Source organism: Xenopus laevis, chromosome 4S, assembly GCF_017654675.1.
Source record: "Xenopus laevis strain J_2021 chromosome 4S, Xenopus_laevis_v10.1, whole genome shotgun sequence".
Taxonomy (NCBI): domain Eukaryota; kingdom Metazoa; phylum Chordata; class Amphibia; order Anura; family Pipidae; genus Xenopus; species Xenopus laevis.
In genome coordinates, this window is record NC_054378.1 from 20,180,855 (window position 1) to 20,195,236 (window position 14,382).

The 14,382-nt window shown below is 39.0% G+C and overlaps 1 protein-coding gene across 1 annotated transcript in view; it reads left to right on the forward strand.

Moving 5' to 3' along the window:
• The first annotated feature begins 10,400 nt into the window (after window positions 1-10,400).
• LOC108715292 (vesicular glutamate transporter 2) overlaps window positions 10,401-14,382 on the forward strand; it is an 18,728-nt gene continuing 14,746 nt past the window's right edge. Inside the window, exons 1-2 of the mRNA XM_018260313.2 lie at window positions 10,401-11,115; window positions 13,637-13,889. Coding sequence (XP_018115802.1) covers window positions 11,030-11,115; window positions 13,637-13,889 — 339 coding nt within the window. The 5' untranslated portion in view covers window positions 10,401-11,029. The remainder of the gene's footprint in view (window positions 11,116-13,636; window positions 13,890-14,382) is intronic.

Sequence of the window (14,382 nt, forward strand, 5' to 3'; positions counted from 1 at the left end):
TTTCACCTTTAAAAGAAGCTGTATTATATACAGACATTGTGTCTGTGGCCATAATATACTGTATAATGGCCATCTTTCTGTATATACCATATCCTTGACCTATGCAAGTTCTCTCTGTTACTTGGGTAGCCCCAGGAGCAAGCCTTCTGTTTATAGGTTGTGCCAATCAGGAACAAGCTATATACCTGAGCAGTGATTTGAATGGCTGTGGCCAGGCAGGGGGTGGGGCTGATGAAAGAGATTTAATCTCATTGGCTCAAACAGTTTTTCAAGGGGCCTATCGCTTGTCTGGCCATCCTGCAGGTACTTGGCGCAGGAAAAGTTGCATTGATTTCTTTGTAATTTTTGCCATCTTGGCTACTTTTAATGATTATCTTTGGTGCTTTGTGTTAAGTAGTTGCGCTGTTTCTCTGATGATGTGTAATCCTGTGCCTGAAATCTGCCCCTCTGTTTGGGGAAACATACTGCAAATTTACTATTCTTATGATTAGCAGTTTAGAGGGTTTTTTTTCTTAGATTTTTTCAGGGATTCTTCAATCCCTGCCTGATCAAAATCTGTCTGATTTTCAGATATTGATCAGGGAAGCCCGTCGGAGGGATCCATACACTGCCCAATAGTGATGTGCAGGCTGACTCGATAGGGGGGTTTGGGTCAACCTCTCCAGTGGTGGAACTACCGGGGGAGCAGGGGGTGCAATGGGGCCAGGGCCCGCGCCCCCTCAGGGCCCTCCGGCAACTCGCGCACTGCCAATTTCCGTCCGCAGTGGCCGATTTTGGGACAGATAATCTGGTACGGAGGGGGGCGGGGGGCCCGGCTGCACATCCCGCACCAGGGCCCGCCCCTTCCAGTTACGTTACTGGACCTCTCTGTGCTGTTTGCAGGTTGTGGGCAGGTGGGGGTTGAGTTCTTTCACTGCTGTTTCTGGATTTATAGGTGCCCGGCTGCCCCGCCCCTTTTGTGATGTAATCGTCGGGTGCGGGTCTATAAACCGAAGTCAGGCCGGGTGCCTATCACTACTGCACAATAAGCTGCCAACTTAATCTGCTGGCATCTTCTATCTGCTCGTGTATGGGGACCTTGAAGGAGAAGGAAAGGCTAAAATTAAGTAAACTTTATCAGAAAGGTCTATATAAATGCACCAGTAAACCCTCAAAGTAATTCTGCTCTGAGTCCTCTGTCAAAAGAAACACAGCATTTCTTTCTTTCTAATGTGTACACATGGGCTTTTGTATCAGACTTCCTGTTTTTAGAATAAACCTCCAGGGCTAGGGCTTGAGCATGCTCAGTTTGCTCCTCTCCCCCTCCCTTTTCCCCCTCCCTGCTGTAATCTGAGCCCAGAGCTATGCAGGAAGTGATGTCACACCGAGCAAATATGGCAGCTGCTATCCTAAACAAACAGAGAGAGCTTCTAGAGCTTTTTACTCAGGTATGGTAAAGCATTCTGCAAGATAAATATAGTGTTGTAGCTTGCACTATTGTGGCTAATCTATTGACAGTAAACTGCTTTGGTAGCTTTCCTTCTCCTTTAAGTCAGAGGCTTCTATCCAATCCAGTTGTACTTTACAGCACTGTGGCTTCCTTAGCCCGTGGAACCATTTCTAAAAATGTTTGGTTCCTTCTTTATATTGGATTTAAGACTATTAAACAGACATTTCATATCCTCCCCTCTCCAGGTCTCTGATCCATAAAGACGTTTCTCATCGTGGCATTTGCTCAGTGTTTACGCCCTGGTTAATTATTCATGTTAAGTAACGCAGCTTGTTTGTGTATCTATTTAATTTATTTAAATATTGTTGGCCTCAAAAGCACCCATTTTTAATGGAGATGCCCACCCAAATGTATTTTATTTTTTTCTGAAAGGAAATGTAATTTTCAGGCAACTTTGCAATTTTATATTAAAAATGTTAAAAACGTTTCCTTATAACTGTCTAAGGAAACAATGTATCCGAAGTCAGTTCTCCTGTAGCCAAGACTCCAGGTCCCACAATGCCATGTGCAGGTCCGCAAATCAGAGTAGGTGCAAGGTATTGTGGGGATTGGAGTCCAGGCTGGAAGAGACCTGACTAGTGATACAATGTTGCAATGGAATGCAGAGACATTGAATTACATTTAAAAATATTTTAAAACCTCTGAAGTTTTTTTTAATATTTATAAGGAGAGGTGGCTTAGAATGACATTTTCTTTCACGCTGTAAAAACCTTTTTTTCCGAATGGAGTTACCCTTTAAGTTCCGGTAATGGAGCCTTGTGTTTGATTCACCAAAGACCTGCCATGATTCACTGCATCCTGTAATGTTTTTTTTCAAAATGTGTAAATCTGTGTTTGTCCAAACTCCTTAAGTGCCTGACGATTGGATAATTCTGTGGGTCAGGTGACATAAATGCATCCAGGGATGCTGTACATTTTGTCTGTGTGGTTCTGTATAGTTACTGGTTAACTGATCCTGGCGCTTATGTAGTTGTCTTGATGACATACCCAACAATAGAACATGCACAACCCAATGTTAGCTGTATCTTCATTGGACGCTTCTTGGGGTCACAGACGTACGGTTGTCCCTAAGCAGCCCCCCAAGCTGGGCTTGATAAGAACCTATTGTATGTTGTGCATGCGTTGGACGCTTCTTGGGGTCACAGACGTACGGTTGTCCCTAAGCAGCCCCCCAAGCTGGGCTTGATAAGAACCTATTGTATGTTGTGCATGCGTTGGAAGCCATCCAATCGCTGCAAGTTGTTCTTCAGGTATGTGGCTAAATTGCACAGATATCACGCAACTACTTGCAATGCTTTCCTATTGGCTCATTTTGAGCAGCCCAGTCATAAATACACTTGTTAACAACCAAAGAAGGACTCAATAAGGTCTAACCATTAGGCCAACTTCTTGGCAGCTGCGGAACTACATTTCCCAGAATCCTCAGCCGGACAACTGTTTTGGCTTTGGGAAATCAAAATGTACTGATAACATTTGATTGTGAAAACTGTAAATAAGGACAACAGTATTGCTAAAGTAAATATATATATGAAGGGAAATGTTTGACACTATTGTTATTTCTATTGATTTTATGTGATTCTGTATTTCTATGACCTGTGAAAATAAACTGATGGGGGAATATTTGTAATTTGCCTCGATTTGTTTTCTTCTTTCTTGTTGTTTTTACAAATTCACCCACAGATTTTTATATATATACTGTATCTGTGTTGTTCCTGCAGTTTATGGATGTGCTGGATACAAAGAAAGTAAAATATTAAATTTTTAAATTATTTTTTGCATTATTGTGGTCATTTTTGTGTTTTGTTGGTTGTCATTAATGCTTTTTTAATTGAAAATGTGATGCTGGTTTGGTACATGCTGTATCTCTGTAAAGGGCATTACATACTGCTAGTGATGGGCGAATTTATTTGGCAGGCGCAAATTCGCAGAGAATTTGCCTGTTTTGCCACCGGTGACAATTCGCTGGCGAAAATTTTGGACGCCGGTAAATTTTCGCATGCGTCAAAATCGCCATTTTGCACATTTTTCGCCAGTTTCGCGAATTTAGCGGGAAATTCACGGAATTCGTGGCGAAGCCAAACAGGACAAATTCACCCATCACTGCATACTGTATGAAAAAGGTTGGAGAAGGACAAGTAATGGATGAGCTAACAGTGGAATGCTTGTCAAGTTGGGGTTGCTCTCCCTAGAAAAGATTTACTATCAGCATAGGAAGGGTTCTTTACTGTAAGAGAGTCAGGTTATGGGATTCCTTACCAAGAGAGGGGGAATAAGTGATTCATTGGTGGGGAGGAAAGGAGATTTCAGCATCAGCATAGGAAGGGGTTCTTTACTGTAAGGTCAGTCGGGTTATTGGACTCTCTACGAAGAGAGTGAGACTGAGTGTTTCATTGGTGGGGAGGAAAAGAGATTTTACTATCGGCATATGAAAGAGTCTCTTTACTTTAAGGGCAATACAATTATGGAATTCCCTTACTAGAAGGATAATGCAAATAATCAAACAGATATGCATGGTCACTCACTTCAAGCATTTATTTGTGAAAAATTACCACAGCAATAAATTACATAACTGTGAAAAATAAACTCATAACATACCACATGGCAGTGTCTTCCCCCTGTCTGCATACCTCATGTCAGCAACTCCCTCCTATAATGAGAGATTCATTGGTGGTGATAGAAAGGAGATTTCACTATTAACCTATAGGAAGGGTTTCTTTACTGTAAAGTTAAACAGAGGATGGGATTCCCTACCAAAAAGAGGGAGTAACATATAATTCATTGGTTGTATGGGGGCTTTGCCATTGTTACTTGTGGAAGGCATGCCAAACCTGCAACACGCAACTAATGTAGTGTACAGCTATCGGCATGCTCGGTCATTGCTGACTGAGAATGCTGGGAGTTGTAGTTTCTAGCACCAGAGGCAATGCTGGTTTTGCAATCCTGTGACTATTTCTCATGAGGTCTGACATGGGATCCAGCGGTACAGGGCAAACTACTTATTAAATGTTGTAGATCCCGTATGATTCCCATATTGATCTTTAGCTTAAATCAGAAGCTGGACGTAGGCAGATCCCACATGTTTTCTGTGTCTTCACCAGCTGTGAGTTAAAGGGATGAGAAATGTGCTGCTCAGTCCAACTTTACCCTTAGTTAGGGTTGCCACCTTTTAAAGATAAAAATACCGGCCTTCCTTTATATTTATAATTTTTCCCTATTAATAACATTTGGATCAAACATCATTTTTACCGGCCAGGCCTGTAAAATACCGGCCAGATGGCAACCCTACCCACAGGTGGCCAAATCACTGCTCCAGTGACACCAGTGTTAAAGTCAATGGGCGTCCGAATAATGTTGACCCGCAACGGTTTTGACGCAAGCAACTTTTCCGATGCGCGTCCAAAAAATTTTTGATGCGTGCAAATTTTCGTGGCTGTTTCGCAAATTTTGCAGTGGGACAGGGGTTTTACTATTGAGTGTTGTTCTTAGATCTACCAGGCAGCTGTTATCTTGTGTTAGGGAGCTGTTATCTGGTTACCTTCCCATTGTTCTTTTGTTTGGCTGCTGGGGGGAAAGGGAGGGGGGTGATTTCATTCCAACTTGCAGTACAGCAGTAAAGAGTGGTTGAAGTTGATCAGAGCACAAGTCAGATGACTTGGGGCAGCTGGGAAATTGACAATATGTCTAGCCTCATGCCAGATTTCAAAATTGAATATAAAAAAATCTGTTTGCTCTTTTGAGAAATGGATTTTAGTGCAGAATTCTGCTAGACCAGCACTATTAACGGATTCATTTTGAAAAAACATTTTTTTCTCATGACAGTATCCCTTTAAAGGGTAAGGCATTTTTCAGTAGCAGTATGCACAAAATGTCTCTGTCTTAAATATATTGATAATGGGTCGAGTTCAGAGGACTCTTGTATTTGTCGATATGTACGGGATGTCTGTATTAGTGTTGCCATTAACTGAGATGGTACAGTTCTAAATTTAATCCTTGGTCACTGAGAAGTCCTTCAAATTTAAAGAACCTGATTCTGAACTTCATAGACCCTACACTAGCACATATGCATTATCTGTATATCTGAAAAGGCTAATTAAATGCAATTGTGATTGTACCTCGGCAGGTTGGGTAGACTAGGGATCAGCTTGGGATCAGAATAACCAAAAGCTCCCTTTTGAAATAGACTTGTTACGATGTTTCCCTCTTAAGGGCGTCTCTGATTATGATGATGACCACCTGACTCTGCAAGCCTGGTAGCCTGGCCTATTGAGTAAAGCTTTAGCCACCCCCCCCGTTGGCTGGTCTTTTGGCATTGCAGCAGATGCACTCCACCCTTTAAAAGCTCTTGCCTTTAGAAGTTGCAGACTACCCTCCAACCCCTTCATAAAAATCCTGAGTCTAATTTTTCCTGTAGTTTTATGTGTTTTGTGAGATTATATGTAAGATTCTGCTTCTTTTCAATTTGTCACAAATTATTCCGCAGAAAATGAGGTTGGTCTGTAATATAAGCTGATGCTACAGGGCTGATTATTAAATTCTGATGCTAATTGCACTGGTTTCTGTGCTGCCATGTAGTAATTATCTGTATTAATTACTAATCAGCCTTATACTGTGACATTTCTATTCTATGTGTACTGTATATTGTGAGTGGGTCCCTAAGCTCAGTAAGTGACAGCAGCACAGAGCATGTGCAGTGAATCAGCAGAAAAGAAGATGGGGAGCTACTGGGGCATCTTTGGAGACACAGATCTTTACTGCTAAAGGCCTGTGGTTGCCTTGGGCTGGTACAGAAGCACAAAGCATAATGAACAACATTTCTAGCTACCTCTTTAGTTAAGCTTTAGTTATCTCTTAAGAGCCACCTAGCTTTAAGAAAGGGTTGGATGGTGTTTAACAAGTGAGGGAATACAGGGTTATGGGAGATAGCTCATAGTACAAGTTGATCCAGGGACTGGTCTAATTGAATCTTGCAGGCAGGAAGGAATTTTTCCCCCTATGAGGCAAATTGGAGAGGCTTCAGATGTTTTTATTGCCTTCCTCTGGATCATCTAGCAGTTAGGCATAATATAGACATAAAAGGTTGAACTTGATAGACGTGTGTCTTTTTTCAACCTAACTTACTATGTTACTACTGTTGCTAGTCACCTCATGGATTCTGTATAGGTCAGCAATACCTTTCTATAACAGCACATTTTCTTTACCCAGTTTGTGCTGTATTCTCTGGACTAGGGTCTCAAATGCTGCAGACTGAACTGATTTATGTGCAGCCATGCAACATGCAAATAAATGAAATACTAATTAGCCATGTAGGATGTGGATTCAATATGTGGCTGGTAAAGGGTTGCCGTCTTCTGCACCTTCACAGTCCAGGCAGGGGGCAGGACAGGTGATATTAGGGGTAAGCGGATGACCTCAGTGGGTGGACATATCTGAGGCCAGGGGTTTGGAACACCTTCGTTTATTGTCAAGTACATTGCTGGTAAATTTGTAATACCTTTGCTGGTATTTTGCCAGGTAGGCCGGTGACATACCTACCGGTGGCAACCCTAGCTGAGGGGGAGGGGTTTCCAAACAGCTTAAGTCTGGTGTGGAACAAGACATGTGTCAGATTTAACCTTTTTATCTAAGTGACCCAATGCTAGCTGTTCCAGAGGAAGGTGAAAAACCCCACCTAAACCCTCTCCAATTTGCCTTTAAAGGGGTAATAAATTCCTTCTTGACTCCACAAGGACAGTTGGACCAGTTCCCGGAGGAACTGTTTAAACTCTTATCCACATGAAAATTGGTAGAAAATGGTGTGCAATGTCTTTACTTGCTTTCTAATGCTGAACCAGGTCAGGAGTCTGTGTCCAGCGGCCCACACCTAGCCATGTTGCTCCATCATGGAATTGTATGATATGTTGCTGAATGTGACCCCCTCCCAATCATCTACTGACTTTAATGCCTATAATAAAGTCTATATTGTCCTGTCGGTATCATCCTTTCCTAAAGCTTGGTGAAACACACAGCCACCAACACGTCCTTCAAGAGTACTTGGATCTCACCTGGAATGACTATGGTTGAGTTTCCTGCCAACCTTTGAGAAGCAAGCTTCACTCAATCATTCCTCTTCTTGTTCTGCTCAATGTGCTTGGAGGAAATGAGATGTCCTGACATTTTGTAAAGCTGTCAAAACAGAGTTATTTCTCACCTCTAATCAATACCCATAAAGCCAAATAACTCCAGCTATTTATGCTCTTTGATTTATTACTTTGGCCTCCTTCCTCTTTACTGTTTCCTTTCATTGAGCACAAGGCTGAAGAACAGGCTTTTCACAAAGTCTCTTTCAGACTTGTTCTTTGGAGGCTTCTTGTTCAGCTGTATCATAGGCATCATGTTCTTTTGCCTTAAAGGGATACTGTCATGATTTTTGTGGTGTTCTAATTTCTAATTAACATTGTTACATTGAAAATAATTCACTCCACAATTTAAAAATGCCATTCCTGAACCAAGTGTATTTTTTATACTTCTAATATTGGTGTGTAGATGCCATTTCAGGTAATTTTGTCCGATGGAACTGCTTTCATGTAGGCTATTGTGTCTCCTACTTAATGTAACTGGAGGAGTTGCAGTGGGACTTGGATTTTTACTATTGGGTGCTATTCTCATATCTACAAAGTAGTAATATTATCTCAGGGAGCTGTTATCTGGTTACCTTCCCATTTTTCCATTGTTAGGCTGCTGGGAGAGGAAAAGAAGGGAGTTGATATCACTCCAACTTGCAGTACAGCAGTAAAGAATGACTGAAGTCTATCAGAGCACAAGTCACATGACTGGAGGTACCTGGGAACCTGACAATATGTCTAGCCCCATGTCAGATTTAAAAATTAAATATAAAAAAATCTGTTTGCCCTTTGAAAAACTGCAGAATTCTGCTGGATTAGCACTATTAACTGGTTAGGTTTTAAATAACAGTATTCCTTTAAGTCGGCCATTGATAAACAGATATGGTTGAGCCACGTGGCGAATATTAAATAAGTAGCATTCAAGAGTAGGACTGAACTAAAGGCAGAAGCAAGAAAGGGAGTTAGGTCTCATAGTAGAGAAAATCTTACTCAGTAAAGATGGGTGGCAAGAGTTGCAGGAAGTCGGAAAGAAAGAGTCATGGGCAGGTATCACAAAATCATTGCAGTAAAAAGGCCAAATATTCGGAATGGTAGCAAAGAATTTTAGGTAGTAGAAAGAAGGGAGGATGGGCAGGTAGCAGATACAAGCTTTTACTAGTGCCCAACAAATTGACTCTCCATTCAAAAAGGTAGGATGACCTTGGGAAATGTTTATGAATTCAGAGCCGAAAAGTAAAACTCATTTATTCCTCAGAAGGGGGGAGAACAGTCAGATTTCAACTAGCATAAATGTCATAGTATATTTTCTAATCAGCCAACCAAAAGGCTCAGTATTCCAATAAATAAGAATGTTTTCATTCCACAAGAGGGCACCCTTGTCAAGAATGAATGGGCTTAGCATAAAGTCGTGACCCTTGTTGAGTGTATTTCCTCTATGCGAGTGTGTGAAATGTCATTGACCAATAGTTTAAGTAGCTCAAAATCCTTTCTGATATAATCAGTTTGGACCTAAAATGCCCATACATGCTACAATTACCATCTTTCCCATGACCATTGGGAGAACAAAAGATCTTTTGTCTACTCTACTAATGTTAAGCGCTGAATTGTCAGATATGCCGGTAAAAACAAATTCTTTAACTCTTATCTGATGATTCAGCATTAATACTGCAATGTTCGATGTCCTTCAAAGGTGCCCGATCAAAATTTTCATTCCTGTCCGATTGACGAGACAGCCAATATCCAAGGATTTCTAGTGATATCGGCCGCATTGTCTCCCAACATACACAGGGAAACAGTAGCGTAACTAGAGGGGGACAGGCCCTGGTGCGTGACGCGCAGCCGGGCCCTGCCCCTCTCCATACCGCCCGCATTTTCAGTGGCCCGCTGGCTGCCGGGGGGCCCTGAGGGGGTGCGGGCCCTGGCCCGCTCGCACCCCCTACTCCCCCGGTAGTTCCGCCACTGCAGGGAAACTCTTGTAATGAGGTAAGTTGGCAGCGAACGGCCAGTTGAAAGGGGCGGCGAAAAGCTGCCTCTTGTAACTTTAAGAGCTGGGTTTCCGGGTTTTATTGTGGAAATTTGTTTCCGCTAGTGCAGAGAATGCTATTGCGTTCAATGCACTAGTGATTCTGCCCCCCTTAACCTGCTCCTGTGCTGATTTTTAAGAGCTAAGCAGGTGAGTTGGTCATTGGGGCACCTCAGGCGGCAGCAGCCCCAGAATCGCTACTGACAATACAGGCACCGATTTTTGTCCAAAACATCTTTCTTACAGTAATATTGGTGCATCTAGGACCACCTGAAGGGAGTTTTATATAAGTATTGGCTGCTGTGTTCAAATTTGTCCCAAGAAGAACTATGTGCAGCTGCCATGATGTCAAATAAATAGACAACAGGCAGATGTGATTATACAATTGTGCGTTTTTAGCATCTATGTATAAACAACTAATTTATTGTATTTGCCATAGAGTCGCTGTAAGTGAACAATAACCGTATCCACACTCCCCTACGCCAATAGGTGCGAATTCAACAATGAATAGAAACCAAAACAACCCAAAAACATATGAGGCGTCTTGAGCCAAACCACTGGAGATCATTTTTGCCCCCCACAGAAAACACATGAAATCAGCAAATTAGAAGCGTGAAGGAGGACAACGTTAACTTGTCAATTTTTAATAAACTAGCAGCGAGGAGTCCTAGTGCCTCGGATATGTAGACTGGAATGATGACATCTTCCCTTCGGTTACCATAGCATCCGACTCAAGAGCCTGAGATTAAATTCAGTTCAAGGCAACCCGCCCAATTCCCCCTGGAAAGTTTGTAGTGGAGGAGAGAAAAGGAGGTTGCGCCCAACGGCACAGACCTGTCCATGGTGCTGAAACATAAGCAACACCCTGCAAGTCAAACCAGTGGCTCAGGCTTTCTTTCTGCAGCCTCTCCACTTCATTAAGGACCATTCTCCTTATTAAGCTGAAATGTGTCTTTACTTGCAGTGATCTAAAGAGAGATGGGGCATTTTATTAATGCAATGAAAATATTACACTGCTGATTGTGGTTAAAGCAAACCAAGCGTACAGGTGTTATTTTGTATACACACATATATACTGTATTTATAGAGAGAAATATATTTTCTAGGGTTTCGTGAAATTGAGACTTTCTCTACAACTCTGCCGTTGGGTGAAACATTTCCTAGAGACAATTCCGATCTAAAATGGATTTTTAAGCCACCAGAGGACCAAAGCACAAGAACATGACATTGCCTGCACTTTCAGTGAGGAGGAAGCACACTGACAGCTCCACTTTTTAACTGGACTCCGACACGCTTCTGTCTCTGCCATCGGAGAGCTTTTACTCTTCATCCAAGGATTTTTATACCAATATGAGAAACTGCCTGTCCTTAAATACAATCTAACCACAAGCAAGTCAAGACCCACGTGCGGCAATAATGGATGTAATAAAGCAAAGGGTTTTAGCCAAAGGCAAAGAAGGGCTGAAGAATGTCGCTAGTAAATCACTGGGTCAGCTATACAGGTATTTTATCTTTTCTTTTAGGATATTGTAGTGCAAAAATGTTTAAAAAAAAATGTGATCATATACATGTATGGGATCCATTATCCGGAAACCTGTTATCCAGAAAGCTCAGAATTACGGAAAGGCTGTCTCTCATAGACTCCATTGTAATCATATAATTAAAATGTTTGAAAATGATTTCCCTTTTCTCTGTAATAATAAAACAGTACCTTAACTAAGAGATAATTAATCCTTATTGGAAGCAAAACCAACCTGTTGGGTTTATTTCATGTTTGCCTGATTTTCTAGTAGACTTAAGGTATTGATGGAAAGATCTGTTATCCAGAAGACCCCAGGTCCTGAGCATTCTGGATAACAGGTCCCATACCTGTATATATATATATATATATATATATATATATATATATATATATATATATATAATATATATATAATATCCCTGTATCTGCATTAATTCATTAATGTCACCTTTTAGTGCAGGCAAAATTATACACACACAGACTTCCATGTCCATGCTAAACGCTTCACTTACAAATTGTCACAACCTGCAAAATGTGGAGCGATTAAAAAAAAAAAAGACCCCCGTTTGTCTTGTGAAATCCCAAGTGGATTGTGTTTGTTCCTCCCAACGTATCAATAATTAATAAATGCACACATCAACTTTTATCAGTGACGAAAAATCATACATATTTAGCATTTTGCTGCCTAAAGAGAAGCTTGTTTAATGAATCCCAAAAACACACACACTTACCCCTTTTATTTTAATTAGAATAGAATAAAATGAATATTTGTTTCCAATCTTGTCGCATAGTATTGTGTAACAAAAAAAAATTGGATTAACATTTTATGGCAAATCTTTCTATATTTGGATCTACAATTAAATGTACAATTTGATCAACATTTTATGGCAAATATTTCTATATTTGGACTGTGAATTAATCTACTGTTTTAGCATTGGATTAGATATTTAACAAATTAGATCTGTATGGAAATTAAGTACTGAAAAGCATTTGTTAAAAATCAAATATATAACAAAAATATTACAAATATAACAAATACAGGTATGGGACCTGTTATCCAGAATGCTCGGGACCTGGGGCTTCTGGATAAGGGATTTTTCAGTCCATACCTTAAATATACTTAAAAATCATGTAAACATGAAATAAACCCAATAGGCTGGTTTTGCTTCCAATAAGGATTCATTATATCTTAGATTGGATCAAGTACAAGCTACTGTTTTATTATTACAGAGAAAAAGGAAATAATTTTTAAAAATTTGGATTATTTGAATAAAATGGATTCGGAGATTTCTGGATAGCTGGTTTCTAGATAACGGATCCCATACCTGTATATACAAATATTACAACTATAACATGTACTTTTATTTTTATTGAAGGTGCGGTATGTCAGTGGAATATTGTAAAAACGAAATTGAAAAGGAAATTTTTTCCAGTAGAATTTAAAATCATAATTTTTTTTTTTTACATTTCTTCACTGAGTCAAAATATTTTACGTTTGGACGTAAAAATAAATAAGACAATAAGAAACAGGAAATGATTTGATGCGATTGTCCATTATAAAGATATTAAAGGTTGTTATTATTTTATATATTTGTTTGAGGAGAAAAATAAAAGCCAGGATCGTTACTGTCAAATTGTCAATAAAAATGTTAGATGGTCCTTTAAATAAAAAAAATATATATGTATGGTGTTATGGTTCAATATCACATTTTTATAATTAATGTATCATCTTCTTACATTTCACATTATTCCGTTTTAAAATACAAGTGTTTATATATAATATAAATTACATAGAAATGTATTTAGAAATTGTATCATTTAACATCCAGCACCAACTGTTTTGCATCCCATTTTCAAACCTCAGTTGAAGATATTTTAAACACAAGTATAGAATTATGTAACTATAAATATAATAATATATATAGATATAATATAAATATAATAATATATATATATAGATATAATATAAATAAAATAATATATATAGATTTACTATAATATAAATATAATATATATAGATTTAATATAAATATAATAATATATATAGATATACTATAATATAAATATAATATATATAGATTTAAAATAAATATAATAATATATATAGATATACTATAAATATAATATATATATATATATATATATATATATAGATATAGTATAAATATAATATATATAGATAGAAATATAATAAATATATATATAGATATAAAATATTCTATAACAGAGTATTAAAATATGAATTTAAGCCATACATTATTAACAATAATATTACAACTAAACAAAAGATTTTGTATTGTATTTCATTTTCAATCCCTTTAACAGAAAAAAAAATTGCAAAAAAAAATTGCGTTTGCATTTCAAAAGGAAAGGGTTTGGAATATTTTTATGAACAATTATTTATAAACAATTTGGTTCAGTCCTTGGTAGTGACACAAAAGGTATAACAAGAATTGGAAATTTTTTGAGGTTTGACCGTAACCCATGTTTTATCTTTGAAGAGTTTTAGAGAAGAAAAAGAAAACTGGTGAAAATATTGAGCTGACGGAAGATGGGAAACCAGTCGAGGTGTCGGAGAAAAAGCCTCCCCTATGTGACTGCACCTGTTTTGGACTTCCTAGGAGGTACATCATCGCCATTATGAGCGGACTAGGATTCTGCATTTCTTTTGGGATCCGTTGCAATCTGGGAGTGGCTATTGTGGATATGGTTAATAACAGCACCATTCATCACGGAGGGAAAATTATCAAAGAGGTGAGCCGTTCTGGATTTACGCCAACCTATTCTCATAGCTGGCCAGGTGGAGAGGAAACCACTGTTTGTCAACCCATGGCCATTACAAAAACATTTAGGTGTTTTTCGAAGCAGAACGAATACAATATCTGCCTCAAAGTGCCTCTTTGTATATTGCATTCATTATTTATAAAGTGAAGAACATGCAATAAATAACATTTTACGACTCCAGTTACAGTAGTAGGGGGCCAATGGCATTGCAAGAAGGCTAAGGATTCCACCCGAGGGCACATAAATAAGAAACGTCCAACCTATTTCCCTTCTTTCTGTCTTTCCCTATCCAAATAATTTATTATTGATCCACATATTATTAATCAGTATTACAGGTATGAGACCTGTTATCCAGAAGACTCGGGATCTTTCTGTAATTTAGATCTTCATATCTTAAATCTACTAGAAAATGATGTAAACATTAAATAAACCCAATAGGCTGGTTTTGCTTCCAATAAGGATA